The following is a 24,163-nucleotide window of genomic DNA, read 5'->3' as shown; positions in this document are numbered from 1 at the left end:
AAAACCAAGGCTGGCAGGTCAGTTTTGAGAGGCTGTTTGGCCTACCCCTCCCCGCTGCCCTTGCTCTGGGGAGGACGGTCTCACCTCGTGTATTAGCACTCTCCCCCGCCGACCACACTTGCCTGATGCTGTGAGCACTCTGGGCCTGGGGTCCTCAGGGACGCTATAGCGTCTCCACAGCCTTGCGGAACCTTCCCTCCCGGGTCTCTGAGGTCACTCCCTCACACCCTTCAGGTCTCCTGCCAGCCGCCTTCCAGGCAGGCATTCCCTGACGCCACGTGCAGGACGGCCACCCTCACCCAGATGTTCCCAGTCTCCCTTCTCTGCCACACGTTTCTCCTAAGTAGCATTTACCCCACTCCTGGAATATTACAGAATATGTTTTTTTAATAGTCTGGGCCCTACCAAACTGTAAATTCCATGAGGGCATGTTCATGAAATGAATAAATGATCCAACTAGCACTAAACCTTAGCTAAGCTTATGAATCAGCCACCAAGCAGGGAAGAATTAGTCATTTTGCCTTTAAAAACCTCTTTATACTGAGCATCAAAGCTTAAAATGACACAGGCCTTCAATAATTACAGACAGGTAATAGAACACACTTTATTCATAAATAAGTCTCCATAGAGTTAAAAGCAGGGGTAGTGTCTTTTTGAGGAAAAAAAAAAAAGATAAGAAGGCAACATGCCATTTGATTTAAAATCAAAAATTAGCTTTTGAAATAGACAATTGGGTATCATTCAGTTCCATGCCAGCTGCTCTGATTTCTATAAAACAGCACACGAAATCTTCAGTCCTAAATGGTCATTGTAAAAGTTGCCTTTGAACATAGATCTCATTTCTTCTCTTCCAGTAAGTTACATCATTTGGCACACGGAGAGAATATAGTATTCAGATCGTTCCTGAAATAGAAGAAAGTTTAAAATTAGTCCCAATATAAACATAATTTAACTATTTCAATGAGCTTGCTATTCATCAGAAAAGCAGTTTTTTTTGTGTGTGGGGGGGTGGATGGGAGAGAGGGTGTAGATTAAAAGTGAAAGAGGAGAATTCAAGAGAAAGGAAAACATTTTACCCTTGGGACAATATCCTTAAGTGTTTAATGATTCAAGTGCAGTGCATGTTTAAGTGAACAAGGATACTTTGGCCTCGTTAAACTATGAGGTACAACTGAAATATTCTAAGACTATCCCAATACTTTCTATAGCATAGCTCCACCTCTTTATTGATAACCCAGAATTAACATGCATGTGGATTTATCTTAATATTGCTTTAGATGTGGCTCAAGGGCACAGAACTGTACTGCCTGAAGATATTCAGTCCTTCCTGGAAGAAGTAACCAGCAAGCATTATGGCACTTCTATGTTCACTTCACCAGGGATTACCAACGTATCTAAGCCTCCACTTTGTAGGTGCAGTTTGACACTTTTTTTTTTTTAAGATTCAGAACTCCATTGATGTTGGAATTGATGGATATTTCTTTCATCTTTGCATTTATTATGGACTTTCATGCGATACCCCAGAAGGACAGCTCTTACTTAGATGGGATCCCTGGAAGTTAGTGACATATGAACAAAAGCACATGGTCAGCAACACCTCCAACAAACACAGGAAAGAAGGTGTGAACTGCCCATTCCTGAATCGGAAGCTTTTAGGTACAAAACGCCTTAGTACAATTAGGGGACATTTCTTTGCCAATTGTATTGGCTCTTGTCTAGGACATGCATGGACAAAATCATAAAATGCCAGTTGTGAGGACCCTTACTGTGACTGCATTATATAAGCAACTTCCATGTCTGCAGAGCTGGTTTCACCATCTCCACTTTCAGTTTCATTTGACAAACGGTACATGCTAAAAAAAAAAAAAGATTAAAAGGGTACATACTAAAGTGAGGGAAGAAAACATAGAAATATCACATGAATCTAAGACCTATTCAGACCTTACTGTTTCCAAGACTGAACTTCAGACCAAATTCCTATGACTAATAGATGGATTGATTTCTGCTTATTGTTCCAGAACATCGCAGGTGGTGTTTGTGGTGTTGAGTAACATGGGCTCAGAAACCAAACTCTGGGTTTACTTCCTGGTTCTACCATCTACCAGAAAATGATCTTAGGTAAATAATTTCACTGTGCCTCAACCTCCTTACCCCTAAATTGGCATAATAGTATCTATCTCACTGAGCTGTCATGAAGAACAAATCCATTTACACAAGTGTTGGAACAGTGCAGGAGTGTGGTGATTAATAAATGTTAATTGTTATTTATTATTATTATTATCATCTATGAGAAGAACACTATGTAGTGAGGCTCTTCTGTAATCACTGGGAGAAAGGAAACTCAGATCAAGATTTTAACCAGAAGAACCTAACAGAAAAATTATCCAAATAAAGTCCTACCAACAATCAGAAGTTTGCCAAGACCTGATCAAAGTTGCTATGATCTAAAAAGCTTGATTATTACAGGCTTTCTTAAAAGTTGGTAAGATACCAAAAAAATTAATCTTAACCTATGGATTCTGTTCTAGTATGTTCCATCTCTCTCCCTATATCTTGAGTCCAGCATGCTGACCTTGAATCTTTAGTGAGTTCATATACTATCATTTAGACTTTCTTATTTCTTTCAGGAACCTTGAATGCGGGTTCAAACTTCAAAATAGCTAGATTTGATTAAGATCTGGTTAAGATGTATCAGATTTTCAGTGACTCTGACAGTTGTATAAAAAAAAAATCGTCATTCCATTTTTTTCAGTATCCCTAGTATTATTATATACAGGGCTTCCCTGGTGGTTCAGATGGTAAAGAGTCTGCCTGCAAGACAGGAGACCCGGTCCAAGCCCTGAGTCAGGAAGATCCCCTGGAGAAGGGAATGGCTACCCATTCCAGTATTCTTGCCTGGAAAATTCCATGTACAGAGGAGCCTGGCAGGCTACTCTTTTTCCTAGAAGACAGTTGAAATAACTTCTGAAATATATAGGGCCAGGAATCAACAAACTGATGTTACCAATAGGGTTGTGTCTTTTTTCCCCCTAGTTATGCCTTTTAACCTTTCAGGGTTGGTGTCTTAGCTTGAAAACGAGGAGGGAGCCGGGAACCGGGGGAGGAGTCTGGCACACCTTGCTTGTTTTGTGAAAACACAGGACAGTGGCATTTCAGCGGCGTCTCTGGAGTTACTTGAGATGTATTTGACTTTAGTCTGAAGCAGAAGACTCTCCTGGAAAGTCTAAAGGGACAAAGAAAGATTTTAAGCAGACGTTTGTCTCAAGAGCCTCAGGAAACTTGATAATTATTTGAATAGGAAGTTGTGGATCCTTCAAGCTCTCTAAAAGTGACCACAGTCAACCTCTGTTCATGGGAAACTAACTTATCTTCTAAATGGACACAAGCATTAAAATCTGGCACAGTGCTTGTGTATAAGAGGCAGTCAGTACTCGTTAACGGAAAGAAAAAAGATCTTTGTGATTCAAATTCAAGAAAGTTTGGTTATACCTCCTTTTGAGAAACACTGCTGTAACTGGAATACTGCTTAGTCGCAGCGAGTATGAGCTCTAAGCCCATAAGAGTGCACTTTGGAACCTGGGAGCTGCCCCTACTCACTATAAATCCCAGGGAAGTTAGTTGTGTTTCTGTTCAATAACAACAAAATACATGGAAAAAATAAAGAAAAAAGTCCCATTTTTTTCAGTAGCATCAAAAAATAAGATCCTTAGTGATAAATTTAACTAAGCAGTAGAATATCTAACACTGAAAATCACAAGGCTTTCGTGAAGGGAATTGAAGGCAAACAACGGGAAGCTATCCCATGATCATGGATCAGAGGAGTTAATATTGTTCATACTACCCAAATCTGTCCACAGAGTCAATACATCCCCTATCCAAACCCCAGTGATACTTTCCACAGGAAAGAAACTACCCCGAAGTTGTAGTGAACGCAGAAACCTTGAATAGTCAAAGCAATCGGAGAAAAACACAGCGGGGGCATCAGGAGTTACACTCCGTCTGGTTCAGAGTGGCAGTGTTAAGGCGGTCCTAAACGTAGTCCCTCCCACAGACGCACTGAATCTATAGCTGTATCAACAGAACTGTTTCCTCTTGGGAAAAAGCCTATCCTACAAAGCTATATTAGTCAAAGCATTATGGTACTGGCATAAAAATAGACACTTCTTAATAAAACATCCTGCATGCTCAACTCCACCTTAAATTTTGCTTTCTGTGGAACCCAATATTTGACTTTCAGCTAGACTGGAAAAATTCTATTTAATATTCCATTTGGGATAGGGAGCAAAATAGCAAGTAATTTTACAACAAACTTTTGTAGGCTGCTAACATTTTTTTAAGTTAAGCCAAAATGCCAATCAAACTTTTTTATCAGTTCGTATAGTTGATCATTCACTGTGTGCAGTAAGGCCCGTCAGAGTCTCTGGTGAGCAGGACTGGGTGGGGCTGGAGGATGTGGAACATTTACTTTGAAAAATCTTCTGATGCTTAACTATGTTATTTCCTCCTTCTGACTGCACCAGGCCAAACGTTATAAACTGTAATATATCACTTTATAAACTGCAACGTAACATGATAAACTGTTGAGATGTGGAAGCTTTCTAACTTGTTTTCTTCCTGACTTTTCTGTCACCAATTGAATTTTATATTTACAAGGTTCACATTAGACTTTGCAGTTATTACCCAACAAGAAAGTAAGTATTTATCATCTCCTTCATTAATTTCCTCTGTCCTGAATGTGACTATTAGAGAAATCAGTCCAGCCATATTATAGATAAAAACTTAATGACTTCTGGTTTGAGGGCTGTTGAAGGAACCATACAACATTCAGACTTTAGGTAAAAGAGCCATTCCTCTTACTTTGGTTATGATGCCACATTTATTAGAATAGTAGAAAAATTCATAATGACCATCTGGTGAAATGTAGGTTACAGGGCAGTCATCTCCTAAAAATGCTTCATCAGGATTCATGTACAAATTTTGAAATAGTGTGGGTTTAATCTTGGCATAGAACCAAAAGTAGCTGCAGCGTACTTTCACAGCTAAGAAGTAGAAAAGAAAAACTTTCTGTTAGTGTTGCTGTTACACAGATCAGCCTGGACAATTTTAGCACAGTTAACATAAACAAAGAGAACACCCTTCTGTTGTTCAGTCACAAAATTATGACTGATTCTTTGCAACCCCATGAACTGCAGCATCATTCTTCTGCTAAGTTTAAAAAAAAAAAAAGTCTTAGAGATGAGCAAGTCTGCTAAAGATGGTCTCAGCATATTACTTCATCCTCTGAAAATACCCATACAAACATACATCCTTCAATACAAAATAAAATCTTCTGATCCAGTTCTCCAAAGTCATTGTAGAGCTGGCATTGTAAGACTGTAACTATCAATATGTTATACCATTTTTGCTATGAAGTATAGAGCATCTTTGATCTCCCGTGTTCAACTGAAGTTCCTCTAAGCAAGCCTTTGTTTCTACCTTTGTATGCACAGTTTCATGATGTGTAAAAGGATGAACTAAGGGCTGATGAAGCAATAAAGACTCGTCCAAAAAACTAAAACCTAGCAACTATGCTTTTATAGAAATTGAGTGTCTGAGTGCTTTCTCTTTTCCCTTCTAAATATAAGGGAAAATATAAAAATATTACTGTAATTTTTGTATCTGAGAAAAGGAATCATTTTCTAATATAGTTTTCTATGTGGGCTAGGTTCTAGAAGAATATCACAATACCCTAAAATTACTGGATTGGGTAGGACATGAGATATAGAGTTAAGTTGACTATTTATGTGATCTTCACTAAACATAAATCTTCTTAGTCGACTTGGAATACTAAAAGGAGCCTCAGAGGATACTGAAAACTCACCAACCAAATGAAGATGACATAACTTGCAATCTTTTCACTAAGAGAATGCACAGATTGCAAATAAGCACATGAAAAGATATTAGCCAACATCATTAGCCATTATTTAAATATAAATTTAAAACATGGCTGATTCATGTCAATGTATGGCAAAAACCACTACAATATTGTAAAGTAATTAGCCTCCAACTAATAAAAATAAATAAAAAATAAAATAAAACAAAATCACAAGGAGATATTACTATATACCTATCAGAGTAGCTAAAATAAAAATATGACATCAAAGGTTAAGAAGGCTGTGGAGAAACTGAACCATTCATACATTGCTGGTGTCAATGTAAAATATTACCACCCTGGAAATTAGTCTCTCGATTTCTTTAAAACCTAAACATATGACTACATATGACCCAGGCTTCCCTGGCAGCTCACTGGTAAAGAATCTGCCTGCCAGTGCAGGAGGCGTGGGTTTGATCCCTGGGTTGGGAAGATGAGAAGGAAATGGCAAACTACTCCAGGATTCTTGCCTGGGAAATCCCAAGGACAGAGGAGCCTGGCAGGCTACAGTCCATGGGGTCACAAAAGAGCCAGACACGACTGAGCAACTAAACAACAAGAACCATATGATCCAGAAATTGAACTCTTTGACATTTATCCCAGGAAAATAAAAATTTATATTCACACCAAATATATGCAAATGTTTATAGCAGCTTTGTTCATAATAACAAAAATCTAGAAGCATCCCAGATGCTTTCCAATGGGTGAAAGGTTGAACGATGGTATAACCATGCCATGGAATACTACTCATCAACAAAACAGAATGAAGTATTGATACACAGCAATGTAGACGGATCTCCAGGGAATCTTCTGAATGGGAAAAGCCAGTCCCTGGGACTAACATACTGCATGACTCCATTTAGGGAACGTCTTGAGATGACGAGATCAGAGAAATGGAGAAGAGATGTATAGTTGCCAGAGATAAGAGGACTGAGGTGGGAGGGAAGAGAGGGGGCATGAGGAATTCAGGCGAGTAGACAGGACTGTCAAAGGGCAACCTGAGGGGTCTTGGTTGTGATAGAAATGTTCTGTAACTTGGCTGAATCGATGTCAATATCCTAATGTAATATTGTACTCTAGTTTTGCAAGATGTTACCATTGGATGGAATTGAGTAAAAGGTACACTTATCTGTCTGTATCATGTCTTATACAACTGCCAAGTATTACACAGTTACATATGAATCTGTTATCATCTAAAAATGTAAAAGTTCAGAAAAAATCTAAGCCTGAGTTATCCTTATCTTCCCCTCAGATTGTCGAGAAGTAAGATACCTGCAAGCACCAAGTGCTGGTGAAAATGAGAACAGCTATCATTCTGCTAGGAGAACTACACTGTCACACCATAACAGCTATCATTCTGCTAGGAGAACTACACTGTCACACCATAACAGCTATCATTCTGCTAGGAGAACTACACTGTCACACCATAACAGCTATCATTCTGCTAGGAGAACTACACTGTCACACCATGTTAGAGAACAGTGGGGCCAGAGAGAGCTGGTTTTCCGGCCTGCATACCCGTGGCGCGCAAAAAACACTCAAGTACAAACAACACATAACAGACAAACGTGGAAATGCTCTGTCAACAGAAAAACGAAAACGATTTAGGATGGATTCACTCAATAGCGTACCAGAGAAGAGTTAAACCAAGCCCACACTTACAAATCTCCAAACAGTGCTGAACAACAAAAGCTGTAGGATGAAACAGAAATAATAGTTTTGAATGCCTGCAAAACATAGGTTTGTGGATCCATCAGTTTGACATAAAATTATAAAATGCATAGAGAAATGCAAAATTACCAAGCTTCCATCTGGGCAAAGAGGGAAGAGAATAGAATCAAGGATGGCCATGGGGACTTCAACTTTACCTGAACTTTGATTCTACCAGAAATTAAAATGTAAGCAAACGTAGCCAATTATTGTGGATTTAATAAAGCTGGAGAGTGGGTCAATGGGTATTTATGTGATTTTATTGTTGTCTTTTTAAATATTTCCTAAGGAAAGGAAAGAAAGGCACACGATAAACACACTTCGGTCCTTACAAGGATTCACACAGCAGGTCTGGGTGGCCTTGTGAACAAGCAACTGATAAGAACAAGGAAATTCTTACGGAAACTCTGAAATTTCAACATCAGAAACTGACATACCACAGTTCATGCACAGGGCAAGCATCCATCCCATTTGCTCAGGAAGGAGGATTTTTAGTGCTAAAACCGGAAAAGCATAAGGTAAACCAAGACAATTGATCACCCGACTGATCTGAATTCTTCCTCTCAGACACAATGGATTTGTGAAGAATAATGTCAAGGACAATGGAGTCCTTGATAAGGTTTCCTTCCAGCATGTCACACTCACAGAGTTCTGAGGTCCTGCCACAGCCCAGGACACCCCACACTCCTTATATTCAACCCACTTCAAGTCTTTGAGCCCCGGGAATCTGACATGCTCTGAAAGGGGTCAGAAGAGAAGGGGAGTTGAGAAGAGTAACTCTCAAGTTGGGGCAGACTCTTGAGTCTCAGAAAACATCTCAAGATCAAGCATCTAAAATAAACCTCCTTCACTGTATGTATCCTCAGCTATCGCTAGGATTCAATGAGACCAAAATCATGAATAATCCAAAAGTCATGTTGAAAGCTCCATCTTTCAACACTTAAAAAAATCCTCCTCTGCAAATGATGTTATACCTGACCAATCCCCAGCACAAGTCCATGTCAAAGAAAAAAGGACAAAGAGTCCTTTTAATCCCAAGGAAGGCTTCATTGGCTGAGATTGGAAATGAAATCCCACTCAAGAAGTGGGAAGTTAGGAGCAGCGGACTTATATACCAAAATGGCTGAAGCCACACTCAGGTGTGAAAAATCAACTACCAACTCTGGGCAGCACACGCATGCCATAACTATATCATTGGTTCATTGCCTGAAACCTAGCACTTTTTATTCAAATATTTTCTTCCCCTGGAACAGTGAATTTTGAAAGCCTACATTAATGCCTGTAAAACTCACGCACAAATTGTAATGATGACTATCAAAGCTTAGGAGGCAAGTCTTTTAGATATGATTGGAAGATTGGTAGAAGGCTCTATTTCATTTTCTTTAGAGTCTAAATTTTCAATGATGGAGTTGTTTTTATGCACTAATGTTTACTTTATTAAAACTCCCTGTGATCCTATAACATCTATCTCCATGTTTGAGCACTAAAATAACGACTGTAAGAGAATTCAATCACCCTGTCACCTGAGAAGCGGAAGCCCTGAGGAATCAGGCGTGAGGATTGACAAGCTGGTGTCTCCTACTTTCACCTAATCTACCACCCAACTTCTGAGCAATGGTCCTCCAAATGAGCAGACATCAGACTCACCTGCAGAGTTTACTGAAGCTCCACACAGCTGGCTGAGCCCCACCTGACTGATTTGGTAAGGCATAAGAACTTGCATTTCTAACAAGTTCTCAGATGATACTGATACTGCGCAGGGACCATACTTTGAGAATCATTGCTCTAAAGGGTTTGCCTTCAGAGCACATGCTGAGTTGATGCCCACCAGCAGCGCTTCTCAAACTTTAAAGAGCGAACACATCACGTGGAGATCATGTTACAACGCATATAATGATTTAGAAGGCCTGAGGTACAGCTGAAAGTCTGCAGTTCTAACAAACTCTCGGGTATTACCAGTGATGCTATTTTGTAAACAATTTTTAGCAAGGCTTGAAGATGGCATTCAAGTTCCTTTCTTCAAAAGAGAAGATGCAAATGAAAATAAGAAATTCAAAATGTTGCTAAGAAAAGGAGGCTGCATGAATATTTGTTTCAAATGCCATTTTTTTTCTCTCTAGAACACCGGTTCCTCAAGTTCAGTGATTTTTTGTGCTGTTTTACTAGAACATGGGAAGCAGAAATTTACAGAGATTAGAAATGATTAGATAAGTGCATTTAGCTGTCCTTGATACTTTGCTGATTTTGTCACTACATTCACCATCTCTGCTAAAAGTAAAGACCACTAAATGATGAGGTCTTCAAGAGCAGGACCATCTCCCTCTATTTCTATATCTCCAGAACTTGGCAGACCTGGCACCTGGTTACAGAAATGGAGTAGGGATGGGGAGAGAAATAAAAAAGAAATACGATTCTTTAACATTTTTTTCAAATTAAGAGTTTACCAAATACTTATGTTCCACTTGAGAGTATTAATGGAGACAAATATCTACAATTTTAATAATTATGCTTGTGAAATTTTATGTACAATAGGATAAAAAGCACATTAAAACATCATTTCCTAGATATTGCCAACCAGCTCGGCAGTGCTGAAGGCCAGTGTAATGAAGACCAAGGCTTCTGCACGGGTAGGTCACTGTCTCCAGTTTTCCTATCTGCCAACCTGCAAGAACAGTTAGCAAATTTTTGCAGACTGGTAAAGGAACATGTGCTTTAAATCTTAAAACCATCTGATTAAATCTCTAGGAGAGCAGTCACTTCCAGGTGAGGATGGAGGCATTGAAAAGTGGCTTGCTTGATCTCTAGATAATTTTTCTTACTTCTGCTCTTGAGCCTCTATCTTCAGGTTTTCATGACCTCTTCTCTCTTTTTTTAATTTGTAATAAATCCCTAACTACTTTCCATACCCTGAAAACAATCTCCCTTTTCTATTCTAAGTATGTTTAATGTTCATTTATTTGTCTATTTGGCTTCAGATCTTAGTTGCAACATACAAGCTCTACATTTGTGTCACGCAGAATCTTTGGTTGTGCACACGGGCTCCAGAACGCGCAGGTTCAGTAGTTGTGGCTCATGGACTTAGCTGCTCCAAGGCATGTGGGATCTTAGTTCCCAGACCAGGGATCTAACCCACATCCCATGCATTGAAGATGGATTCTCAACCACTGGACCACCAGAGAAGTCCAAAGTACTTTGGGGAAAAAAAAAAACAAAACATTTAAACTACATTTTAAGTACTTAAAAAAAATAGGTACATTAATATGGATGTGTTAGTGAGAATATATTTCAATTTTGGGCATGAAATAGTTCAAGAGGCAGCATAGGAAATAGCAGGAAGGTGAAACAAGACCTTCTCCTCCTTATCTACTACATTCGAGTTCTAGAAACCTCCAGAGTGACCGTGTAGAATACAGGACAAATTTAAGGTTTTCTAGTTGTCCTCAGGATGTCTTTTTATAGCTCTTTATTACTATGTATGATATTCTGAATACAGTAAATATCGATGCATTGCTTTGGTTATTATAACCCTTTACTCTTCTAGTAGGTACTAAAGTTTGGCCCTCAGCTTTACTTTTCAGTTTAAATATTAATTATAATTTTTTACTTTTTAAAAATTAAGGTAAAATTCACAAATAATGAAACTCACCCTTGAAAAAGTGCACAGTTGCAAGAACCTTGACAAATGTATACACTCATGTTAACGCCACAACAATCAAGATACAGAACATTTCCATCACCCCAAATGTTCCCAGGTATCAATGCCTCTCTGCCATCAGCTGATCTCCTGCTGCTGCTGCTGCTAAGTCGCTTCAGTCGTGTCTGACTCTGTGCGACCCCATAGACGGCAGCCCACCAGGCCCCTCCGTCCATGGGATTTTCCAGGCAAGAACACTGGAGTGGGTTGCCATTTCCTTCTCCAGTGCATGAAAGTGAAACATGAAAGTGAAGTCACTCAGCCGTGTCCGACTCTGTGCGACCCCATAGACGGCAGCCCACCAGGCTCCTCCGTCCATGGGATTCTCCAGGCAAGAGCACTGGAGTGGGGTGCCATTGCCTTCTCCGCAGCTGATCTCCTGGCCACAGCCAGTCTCTATTTTCCATCTCTATAACTTGTCTTCTCCAAAACGTCATTTAAACGGAATCACAGCGCTTGCGCTCTTTTGTCTCCTTTCCTTCACTCAGCACAATGCTCTTGGGGTTCGTTGCGTCTGGACTGTGAAGGGTAACAGTGGTTCTCATTGCAGCTGAGCGGTCTTCCATGGAACGGCTGCACCTCTAGGTGTTTAACCATGTATGAGTTGGTAGACATTTAAGCTGTTTCCAGTTTGAGGTTATTATGAATAAAGCTATAAACATTTCTGCATCTTTTCTCGTATAGACACAGTACTTTCGTTTCTCTTCGGTGGGACTGTTGTGTTACAGGTTCAGATTTTCTATACTTCCTTATGTTAGTTGTAGCAATGTTTTCTAGGAAACATTTGCTTCTCATGCTAATCATCTTGGAAGTATAGACATCAAAGTAGTGTCTTCATTTTTATTCTATCATACTCCTTTTATTCCTCATATTGTACGTCTGTGCCTTTTCTGCCTTTCTCACTCCCTCCTCCAAAACCCCTTGATTAGTCTGTTTTATCAGCTGATTTTCATAGGTATGATTTCTGGGTCTAGTGCCTGCACACTGGTGTCTGAGGCCAGGTCCCGGCTCTCTGGGGAACAGAGCCATGTCCAGGGGAGGTTATGGGTTCAGGGGTCTTGAGGCATCCTGCCTACCAGTGGATGAGGCTATGCACATTAGGTATAGAGTAGAACATATCTAGCATATAGGACAGTAGAAGCAGGACCTACTGTGTAGCACATGACTGACTCGTTGGAAAAGACCCTGAGTCTTGGAAAGATTTAAGGCAGGAGGAAAAGGGGACGACAGAGGATGAGATGGCTGGATGGCATCACCGACTTGATGGACATGAGTTTGAGTAAACTCCCGGAGTTGGTGATGGACAGGGAGGCCTGGCGTGCTGCAGTCCGTGGGGTCTCAAAGAGTCAGACACAACTGAGCAACTGAACTGAACTGACTGTATAGCACAGGGGATTATACTCAATATTTCATAATAATCTATAAGGGAAAAGAATCTGAAAAAGTTATCCATACACTCATGTGTGTGTAACTGAATCACTTTGCTGTACTCCTGGGGCTAACACAGCGTTGTAAATCAACTCAACTCCAGCCGGGAAAAACTAGAGAGATGTTCAGTCTGCTCTGTTACACACCATCAGCAGCTGAAACACGGCATTCTCTGAGATTTGACATTTAACCGGAGGCTGCCAACAGTTAAGGAAGAAGCTAATTGCTCTGTGAGACTCACTAGGAAGTCTTACATATCAGATACAACTTAAAAATCCACATTAAGTTCCTTGGAATGTACTGCAGGACAGTTAAAAACGTCTATCTGCAGACACCTGATAGAACACAGAAATGTTGAATGGAAGTTATTTCATGTGTCATGAGACGTTTCTGCATATTTAAACCAACAAATTGATCACACACGAATGTTCTTTGAACTGATCATCATGTCTACAGATTCTCAGTCTTTTTTTAAAGGGTCTAGGAACTTCTTTTTGCCTTTTCATACTGTTCATGGGGCACTTACAGCAAGAACACTGGAGAGGTTTGCCATTCACTCCTCCGGTGGACCACGATTTGTCAGAACGCTCCACTATGTCCCGTTCACCCAGGGTGGCCCTACGCGGCATGACTCATAGCTTCATTGAGTTACGTAAGCCCCTTTAGAGGGCTGTGATCCATGAAGGGGACGGATCTTTACTGCAGCTCCTTATTGCAAAATTCAGGCTTAAATTGAAGAAATTAGGGAAAACCATTAGGTCATTCAGGTATGACCGAAATCAAGTCCCTTATGATTATACAGTAGAGGCGACGAATAGATTCAAGAGCTTAGATCTGGTAGACAGAGTGCCTGAAGAACTAAAGACAGAGGTCCAAGAAAAAGAAATGCAAGAAGGCAAAGTGGTTGTCTGAGGAGGCTTTAAAAGTAGCTGAAGAAAGAAGAGATGTGAAAAGCAAGGGAGAAAGGGAAAGATTTAGCCATCTGAATGCAGAGTTCCAGAGAACAGAAAGGAGTGATAGTAGGCCTCTTCAATGAACAATGCAAAGAAGTAGAGGAAAACGATAGAATGGAAAAGACTAGAGATCTCTTCGAGAAAACTGGAGAGATCAAGGGAACATTTCATGCAAGACTGGGCACAATAAAGGGCAGAAACAGTAAGGACCTAACAGAAGCAGAAGAGATAAAGAAGAGCTGGCAAGAATACACAGAAGAATTATACCAAAAATATCTTAATGATCGGGATATCCATGATGGTGTGGTCACTCACGTAGAGCCAGATATCTTGGAGTGTGAAGTCAAGTGGGCCTTAGGAAGCATTACTATGTACAAAGCTAGTGGAGGTGATGGAATTCCAGCTGAGCTATGTAAAATTCTAAAAGATGGTGCTGTTAAAGTGCTGCCTTCAATATGTCAGCAAATTTGGAAACAGCTGTGGCCACTGGACTAGAAAAGGTCAGTTTTCATTCCAGCCCCAAAGAAGGGCAACGCCAAAGAATGTTCAATCTACCAGACAATTGCTTTCCTTTCACTTACTGGTAAGATTATGCTTAAATTCCTTCAAGCTAGGCTTCAGCAGTACAGGAACTGAGAACTTCTAGATGTACAAGCTGGATTTAGAAAAAGCAAAGGAACCGGTGATCAAACTGCCAACATTCCTGATCTCATAGAGAAAGCAAGGGAATTCCAGAAAAACGTCTACTTCTGCTTCTTTGACTACGTTAAAGCCTTTGTGTGGATCACAACAAACTGTGGAAAATTCTTCAAGAGATGGGAATACCAGACCACCTTGCCTGTCTGCTGAGAAACCTGTGGGTCAAGAAGCAACAGTTCAAACCAAGCATGGAACAATGGACTGGTTAAAATTTGAGAAAGGAGTACATCAAGGCTGTATATTGTCACCCTGCTAATTCAACAGAGTACATCATGTGAAATGCCAGGCTGGATGAAGCACTAGCTGGAATCAAGATTACAGGGAGAAACATTAACCACCTTAGATGTGCAAATGATACCACTCTAATGGCAGAAAACGAAGAAGAACTAAAAAGGCTTCTTTTTAAATTTTTTAAATTTGTTAATTTTTCAATTGAAGGATAACTGCTTTACAGAATTTTGTTGCTTTCTGTCAAACATCAACATGAATCAGGTCTTGATGAGGGTGAAAGAGGAAAGTAAAAAAATTTGGCTTAAAACTCAGCATTCAAAAAACTAAGATCATGACATCTGGTCCCATCACTTCATGGCACACAGAAGGGGAAAAAGTGGAAGCAGTGACAAAGTTTATTTTCTTGGGCTCCAAAATCACTGCAGATGGTGACTGCAGCCATGAGACTGAAAGACACTTGCTCCTTGGAAGGAAAGCTATGACAAACCGAGACAGCACATTAAAAAGGAAAGACAAAGGTCTTTCACTTTTGCCAACAATGGTCCATCTAGTGTAAGCTATGGTTTTTCCAGTAGTCATGTATGGATGTGAGAGTTGGACCATAAAGAAGGCTGAGCGCCGAAGAATTGATGCTTTCAAACTGTGGTGCTGGAGAAGACTCTAGAGAGTTCGTTGGTCTGCAAGGAGATCCAACCAGTCCATCCTAAAGGAAATCAACCCTGAATTTCATTAAAAGCTGAAGCTCCAATACTTTGGTCACCTGATGTGAAGAACCAACTCACTGGAAAAGACGCTGATGCGGGAAAGATTGAAGGCAGAAGGAGAAGGGGACGACAGAGGATGAGATGGCTGGATGGCATCACTGACTCAATGGAGATGAGTCTGAGCAAGCTCTGGGAGCTGGTGAGGGACGGGGAGGCCTGGCGTGCTGCAGTCCCTGGGGTCACAGAGTCAGACACGACTGAGCGACTGAACAGCAGCAACTTCCCAAGAATCCGTTTAGAATGGAAATGGCTGTTATAAAATGCTATGAAGAAGGACCTTTAAAAAAAAGAAAGAAAGACTGAGCTTAGAGATACCAGAGAAAACACTGCCGCAATACGGTTGGTCAAAGTCCAACTATTGTTTGAGTTGAGTATTTTGGGTGTGACCTGAGAGAAGAGCAATAGTAATGTGAAAAGTCTTACTGTAAAGTATTTATTGCGCTTTCAATTTTTAACATTTCCCCATTTCGGTTCACGAATATATCCATCTACTCTTTTCTTGTGGGGATAAAAATAAGTCTTTAACTAGTTCTGAGGTATGAGACCTGCAGCCAGCTTGTCTCCTGCCCTCATCCCAGGAATAGTGAGGATGTGGCTAGATGTGCCTCCCCATAGACGTCTCCCCTTGCAGAACCGAGGTGGAGGCTGGCCCACCACTGCGGTCTTTCTTAGGACTGCGAGTTTCCCTCAGCAATAACCATCAGGAGAGTTTGAAAGATACTCACAGGTCCTGGAGGGTATTCAGCATATCTAGTTGAAATGGAAAGAGAGCTCGGACCTGGGGTTCTGCTTTTTAGGGGATCCCTGATGGGGGACCTAGGTTTTTCTTCAGACACACCCTGTAATGATGAATTTATAGCATAAGAGCAGGAATTAAAGTGGCCAGATGATCAGTTACTTAAGTCAACCACAGATGAGGACTGACTCTATCTGCAATGTGTTTATTCGAGATCTCTGTCTTTGAAGAGGATACCTGTCTCATCAAAAGCTTAATGCACTTGCATTATAATAAAATAAACCTGCCAAACGCTCACCCTACAAAGATGTACTGTGTAAAATATAGAACTAGCCTATGCAGAGAGGAGAACTGTAAGCTAAGTGGGTGAAACCAAACCATAAGAAGATGATTTCATGACAGATGAAAATTATGCGTGCTCAGTCACTTCAGTCTGGCCGACTCTTTGCCACCCCATGGACTGTATCCCGCCAGGCTCCTCTGTCCATGGGATTCTCCAGGCAAGAATACTGGAGTGGGCTGCCATGCCCTTCTCCAGGGGATCTTCCTGACCCAGGAATCAAACTCATGTCTCCTGCATTACAGGAGGAGTCTTTACCTCTGAGCCACCGGGGAAGCCCCACAATGAAAATTATATGAAACTCAAATTTCAGTGTCGATTTTTAAAAGTCTTACTGAAACACAGACATTCTCATTCATTTACGTATTATCTATGGCTGGAAAAAAGAGCCTCTCACACTAGCCTGATGCTGGAAAAGATTGAAGGCAAAAGGAGAAGAGGGTGGCAGAGGATGAGATGGCTGGATGGCCTCACCGACTCAATGGACATGAGTTTGAGCAAACTCTGGGAGATAATGAAGGACAGGGAAGTGTGATGTGCTGCAGTCCATGGGGTCACAAAGAGCTGGACATGACTGAGTAACTGAACAACACACTAGACTGAAAATACCCCAAGGCTGGGACCTGTATACTCTAGATCTCCATCCTGGCCACCACCGCCCATCTCACACAGACAAAGACCCTCGCCTGCCTCCTCCCCAAACACAAAGGCATGCACACGGGGAAAGAAAGCAAATACTGATTTGTCTGGGGGTGGGGGGCAGGGCTGGTATTTCACAAGCAAACCAGATATCGTGAGCTGTCTTTCCTCCTGGTGGCACTATTTCATAGGTTTAGAAGGAGCCATGAGGGCCTTTGGAGGGGAAAGAAGTCAGGTGAACTTTCATTCACTCATTTAGCAAAGTGAGCACCTGTTCTGGTCTTTTTCCTTGAAGCTAAGACTCTTCCAACTATAGATACAACATTATTTTATGGACCACTAAGATAAAAAACTACCAACTAATCTGACACATTTCCTCACTTAAGAGTTATTCTAGGCAAATTAAGAGTTCTTGCGGACTTTTTGGAGAAGGAAATGGCAACCCACTCCAGTATTCTTGCCTGGAAAATCCCATGGATGGAGGAGCCTGGTAGGGCTACAGTCCATGCGGTCGCAAAGAGTTGGACACGACTGAGCGACTTCACTTTCCTTTGCGGACATTTTAATCCTATCACTCAAAGACTGCATACAAAAGCAAATATAAATAAAATTAACTGGTTAAAGTAATCCTAAAATATTTTCAGTGAGTCTGGCTCTTTTAAAATCACATCTTGGCTCAGAATCATCATTGTCACATATTTATCATCCTTCGAGCCATTACAAGCATTGATAATGCAGTATCTCTTTAAAAAAAAAAAAAAAAAAGCCTCCATTCTTATCTCCAGAATTGCCTGCCCATTGGTGGACCTTAGTTCTCAAGTTTTCATGCTGACCCTCTCTGATCTTACCAGGAGGTATCAACAGAAAATTTCAGACCAAATTCGTTTTTTTTTTTTTTTTAGTTTGGCTGCACAGAACCGTAATAGTTGCGGCATGTGGGATCTAGTCCCCAGTCAGGGACTGAACCCAAACCCCCTGCATTGGGAGCATAGAGTCTTAGCCACTGGACCACCAGGGATGTCCCCAGACCAGTTTCTTCATGTGCAAGTGATCTCGGCTAGAGCGCACCTGTTGAACCATCACCTGTAATGTTACTATAAAGCCCCTAATATTTAGATGAGTCTCAGTATATGGGCTTCCCTGGTGGCTCAGAGGGTAAAACGTCTGCCTGCAATGTGGGAGAGCCGGGTCCAACCCCTGGGTTGGGAAGATCCCCTGGAGAAGGAAATGGCAACCCACTCCAGTATCCTTGCCTGGAAAATTCCATGGACAGAGGAGCCTGGTAGGCTACAGTCCATGGGGTCACATTAGAGTTGGACATGACTGAGTAACTTCACTTTCACTTTCAGTATATGGGGAAAATGTGCTTGTTAGAATGAATGAAATACATTATATGCCAGGTTATATGTTGTATGTGTTATATATGTTATATGCCAGGTTATATGCTAGGGTCTGTTCTAGGTACTGGAGATGCACAAGTAGTGGGAAGAATCTCCTGGAACTGACACCACAGTGAAGGGATACAGACAATAAAAATTACATAATTACAATAAAAATTACAATAGCAATCACATTGTGCTGTGCTGTGTTTAGTCACTCAGTTGTGTCTGACTCTGTGTGACTCCATGGACTGCAGCCCGCCAGGCTCCTCTGTCCATGGGTATTCTCCAGGCCAGATTACTGGAGTGGCTTGCCATGCCCTCCTCCAGGGAAACATCTCAACTCTGGGACCGAACCCACGTCTCCTGCATTGCGGGTGGATTATTAATATATCATATTCAGTTCAGTCGCTCAGTCATGTCCGACTCTTTGCAACCCCATGGACTGCAGCACACCAGGCCTCTCTGTCCTCAACAACTCCTAGAGTTACTCAAACTCACGTCCATTGAGTCGGTGATGCCATCCAACCATCTCATCCTCTGTTGTCCCCTTCTCCTCCCGCCTTCAATCTTTCCCAGCATCAGGGTCTTTTCCAATGAGTCAGTTCTTCACATCAGGTGGCCAAAGATTTGGAGTTTCAGCTTCAGCATCAATCCTTCCAGTGAATACTCAGGACTGATTTCCTTTAGGATGGACTGGTTGGGTCTCTTTGCAGTGCAGTCCAAATGGTATTAACAGATAGCTTTATGACTTAGGAAAAACAAATGAGAGAAAAAAGAATAAATAAAGGATAAATCACTTGCTTCAGGAGGGTGGAGATAGAGGGGGGAAAAGAGAGAAAGCAACCCCACTACGGAAGTCAGGAAAGTAAAATAGCAAGCCACTTCTACTCAAAATAGCGACAACAAAAGGCCCAGCAATCTCTACCCCTTCAACAAAACACGGGCATTGCTCTTGAGCCTGACTCTTTCTCAGAAAAAGCCAAAATCATGCAGAAGAACAAAGACAGTGGTAATCCCACAAAATCCTTCATGGAGTCAACTGCCAACCAAAGACCATGGGAAAAAACACAGGAAACTGGTAGCATCTGGCCTGCTTTAGGTAATTTTATAGCCAACACCGCACCCAACTGAGTGCATTTACAAATCACTGTGCGGATTGCTCTGATTCTCCAGGAAGACGTTTTGTTGTTGTTTTTTTGTTTTTGTTTGTTTGTTTTTGCTGGTCCAAACTGATTAATATCTGGAAAATATGGAAAGCACAAAGAATGAAATTAAGACTCTTTATAAAAGCCACCCTTTCTAATATTCAGTCAAAGACTTCTTTCTACCACCTGAAACTTGACATTCTCCTAATCACCCCAGTACCAAAATCAGGAATACAAAGAAAGTGCCACCAGCAAATGTTAGCGAACTCTAGGCCCTCTGAAGCTCCTGGGAGATGTTCAGAGAGTGTCAATGCGTGTTTACTGAATTATCGGGGGAAGGCATTAAGGGAGATATTTTAAGATATTTAAGATAGCTCCCCTGGTGGCTAAGCAGTAAAGAATCTGCCTGCGGTGCAGGAGACCTGGATTTGATCCAAGGGTTGGGAAGATCCCCTGGGGAAGGGAATGGCTACCCACTCCAGTATCCTGGCCTGGAGTTAGTCCATGGATAGAGGAGCCTGGCAGACTTCAGTCCTTAGGATGCAAAGAGTAGGACATGACTGAGCAACTAACAACAAGATATTTAAAGATATTTTAAGCCAGGGGTTTTCAAACCTTACCAGCATCAGAATCACCTTGGGCTTGTTTTAACACAGGGCTTGTTAAAACACAGATTGCTTGGCTGTGCCCAGGATTCTGATTCGGGGCTGCCATGGGCCCCAAGAATGTGTGTTTCTGGAAGTTCCAGGTGACGCTGTTGTGCTGGCCCCAGGACCACACTGACTCAGATAATATCACTTTAGCGAGCCACGTAGTTCAATGGCTGGCAAAATTTAGGTTAATTATCAAAATTATCTGGAACATTAATTTAAAATACAGAGGTCTCAGTTCCACTTCAGGACAATGGGGTCTCTTGTAGCTAAAAGCTTTAGAGTATAGGTCTGAATCATTGCAGGCTCCTCTCAAAAAATATCAATTTCCAGGGTCTAAACAAGAGGAACGGGGCCTGGAAATCTGTATTTGTAACAACTGACCCAGGTGATTCAGGAAGGCTCATACTTGGAGAAACCTGGAGAAGAGATCCTCAGAATCCTCACTGATGAGGAGGGAGGGGGAGGCCTCCGGTCCACCTCGTTCAGTTATTTCCATTTCACTTTCATCTGTTTAACATTACAGCCCCCAACTTTTTAAATGCCAAAAAAGGTAAATCCTCTGTATTCTTTGAAGTGTAAGATTTGTTAAATTTACTTTTACTGAAGTGAAATTGATTTACAATATGGTGTTAGCTTCAAGTGTACCACAAAGTGATTCAGTTATTCATGCATATACGTCTATTTTTTCAGATTCCTTTCCATGACAGGTTATTCAAGAATATTGAGTATAGTTTCCTGTACTATACACTAGGTTCTTATTGATTATTTTATATACAGTAGAGTGTATATGTTAATCCCAAACTCTTTAGCTCTTCCCCTCCCTTTCCATTTGGCAACCATTAGTTTATTTTCTATGTATGTGGGTCTGTCTCTTGTTTGTATACAAGTTCATTTGTATCATTTTTTGTAGATCACACATATAAGTGATATCATACGCTATTTGTCTTTATCTGGTTTACTTCACTTAATATGAAAATCTCTAGGTCCATCCACGTGGCTGCATCGGGCATTATTTCACTCTTTTTTATGGCTCCAGTGTGTGTCTCTGTGTGTGTAGCACACATCTTCTTTGTCCATTCATCTATCAGTGGACGTCAAAGTTGCTTCCATGTCTTGGCTATTGTAAATAGCACTGCAATGAACATTGGGGTAGATGTGTCTTTCTCAATTATGATTTTCTCTGAATATAGGCCTGGGAGTGGGTTTGCTAATTCATACAGTAGTTCTCTTTTTAGCTTTTTAAGGAACCTGCTTACTGTTCTCCATAGCAGCTACACGAATGTACATTCCTACCAATAGGGTAAAAGGGTTCCCTTTATCCCACACCCTCTCTGGCATTTATTATTTGTAGACTTTTTGATGATGGCCATCCTGACTGGTATGAGGTAATACCTCATTGTAGTTTTGATTTGCATTTCTTGAATAATTAGCTATGTAGAGCACCTTTTCATGTGCCTTCTGGCCATCTGTATGTTGAAGTGAAGATCTTAATTTTAAATTAAAAACTAGATGTCATTAGGGATGGCTCTATAAATGTCATCTTGATAAATCAATGAGGAATTAAAAACTAATTCCTAGTGCTATTTCCCTTCATGTGTTCTCCTGGTATTTCCAACATCTATATAATTTAAACACTACAGAACATGTATGTTATTTGTGCTAGTAGTTATGATCTTTTAAAGATCTGGAATGACCTAAAAGAAATCAGAGAGACCAGTCCAACTAGGGTGATGTTGGACCAAATTCCAGAATCAGCAATCTGAACAGTCTTTCCAAAAGAGTGGGGGGGAAACTTTCACCCAATGCAGCATTCCCTCCTCCCTTCCATTTGTAGTTTCTTCTAGACATCCACAAGTTATAATGGAAGAAAAGGGATGGGGTAAATCAGCACACATGTCTCCAGGTGGTGCATTGGTAAAGAGTCTGCCTGCCAATGCTGGAGACGCAGGAGACACAGGTTCGATCCCTGGGTCAGAAGATCCCCTCAAGTAGGAGATGGCAACGCACCCCAGTATTCTTGCCTGGAGAATTCCATGGACAGAGGAGCCTGGTGGGCTACAGTCCACGGGGCTGCAGAGTCGGAGGTGACTGAGTGGCTGAGCACGCATGTAAGTCAGCATGCCACCAGGCCGTTTTCTGTCACACCCAGATCTGGGAAGGAAGGACCTTTGCTCAGGGACTCGGGCTTTAGAGGGCCAGACTCTGGCCTTCTTTACTGTGTCCTTCCCCTCGGGGAGAAGATGTGTTGGACCCAGAGGACAAGCCGCCAAGACACCAAACCTATAGAACTTTCTACCAAAATTGCACTGGGCTAACACCCAAGGCCTACATGAGGCTCTCCCCTGAGTCTATCCCTCCCAGTGTGTGTACTCCTGGGCCAGGAGGTCACGAAGGGGCATTTGCCTACTAGGAAGATGACCAGAGCTTGGACACATCATCTATGGTGCCCACACTCATTCACTCCATGTCTGGGGGCCCCTTCCAATGCAGACTGGAGTGGAGTGGGGCAGGGCGGGGAGAGAGGGGCAGTGAGTCCCCAGGTGAGGCGGGGAGAGCGGGGCGGGAGTGGATGGTGGGCCTGGCCATGCTGCAGTGCTCTGACGTAGAACTCTGAGTGAAACAGGAGGGAAGGGGCAGGGCATAAACTCTAAAAGAACGACATAGCCTGAAAACATGACACAAATTGATCAGAATCAAATGGGTCCAAATGTCGGATGAGTCGACTTTCACTAGACCTTGGGCCTCAGTATACACTCAGTTAGTATATTAAGCTTCCCAGGTGCTGCTAGTGGTAGAGAACCCACCTGCCATACAGGAGGCATAAGAGTTGTGGGTTCGACCCTTGAGTAGGGAAGATCCCCTGAAGTAGGAAATGGCAACCCATTCCACTACTCCTGCCTGGAGAATTCCTTGGACAGAGGAACCTGATGGGCTACAGACTATAGGTTCACACAGCGTCACAGAGTTGGATGTGACTGAAGCAACTTATCAATATATTTTGGTTGTTCAGTCGCTCGGTCGTGTCTGACTCTTTGCAACCCCATGGACTGCAGCATGCCAGGCTTCCCTGTCCTTCACCAACTCCTAGAGTTTCCTCAGATTCATGTCCATTGAATCAGTGATGCCATCCAACCATCTCATCCTCTGTTGTCCCCTTCTCCTCCTGCATTCAGTCTTTTCCAGCATCTGGGTCTTTTCCAATGAATCAGCTCTTCACATCAAGTGGCCAAAGTACTGGAGCTTCAGCTTCAGCGTCAGTCCTTCCAATGACTATCCTGGGTTGATTTCCTTTAGGATGGACTGGTTTGATCTTCCTGCAGTCCAAGGGACTCTTAAGAGTCTTCTCCAGCACCACGAAAACTAACCATGCCGTATTTCTGTGTATCTCTAAGTAAATCCACTTACCTGTCACTTTGTCTCTCACTGAATTCTTTCTGTGATGAGACAGCAAGAACTTGAACTTCATCAAGGCTTGAAACCAAGTGTGTGATCTCAGCTGAAACACTAGGCTCCAGCCCCAGGGAGGGTTTGGCCGGGCTCGAGTCCCTGCCTTGTGGGTGCAAGTCCCAATCTGAATCACAATTTCACGAGGACTCCGAAAATTCCAAATTATGAGAGCTGGTTTGTCAAAACATGAGGGCAGGACTTCCCTGCTGGTCTAGTGATTAAAAACCCACCTGCCAATGCAGAGGACACAGGTTCAATACCTGGTCCAGGACGATTGCCACTGGACAACTCAGCCCACGCAGCACGACCACTGAGCCTGCGTGCCCAAGAGCCCAGGCTCTGCAGTGAGAAGCCCGGCTCGGCAGGGAAGACCCAGCGCAGCCAAAAATTAATAATAAAGTGAACCATTTTTCAAAAAGTAAGAGGGCAGA

General features: G+C 41.9%; 1 protein-coding gene across 1 annotated transcript; it reads right to left on the bottom strand.

Annotated features, from left to right (window-relative positions):
• Window positions 1-581: 581 nt before the first annotated feature.
• On the bottom strand, window positions 582-8,698 carry LOC122450296 (oocyte-secreted protein 1). Its single transcript, XM_043482555.1, has 5 exons — window positions 8,596-8,698; window positions 4,858-5,039; window positions 3,117-3,223; window positions 1,767-1,853; window positions 582-903 (listed from the first exon to the last, which is right to left on the bottom strand). The coding sequence occupies exons 1-5, from the start codon at window positions 8,669-8,671 to the stop codon at window positions 864-866; spliced, it is 492 nt and encodes a 163-aa protein (XP_043338490.1). The 5' UTR covers window positions 8,672-8,698; the 3' UTR covers window positions 582-863.
• Between the last annotated feature and the right edge of the window lie 15,465 nt (window positions 8,699-24,163).

Source organism: Cervus canadensis, chromosome 11 (assembly GCF_019320065.1).
Source record: "Cervus canadensis isolate Bull #8, Minnesota chromosome 11, ASM1932006v1, whole genome shotgun sequence".
In the NCBI taxonomy this organism is placed as follows: Eukaryota; Metazoa; Chordata; class Mammalia; order Artiodactyla; family Cervidae; genus Cervus; species Cervus canadensis.
This window is presented reverse-complemented; position numbering and strand designations above follow the sequence as displayed.

Excerpts from the sequence above, each read along its gene's own strand:
- LOC122450296 (XM_043482555.1), bottom strand. The coding sequence starts at position 8,671 with ATGAAGCCTTCCTTGGGATTAAAAGGACTCTTTGTCCTTTTTTCTTTG. Across the intron at positions 3,224-4,857 it reads AATGTGGCATCATAACCAAA|ACTTTCCAGGAGAGTCTTCT; the intron begins GTAAGAGGAATG and ends TTGTCCCTTTAG. Across the intron at positions 1,854-3,116 it reads GTTTTCACAAAACAAGCAAG|CATGTACCGTTTGTCAAATG; the intron begins GTGTGCCAGACT and ends TTTTTTTTTTAG.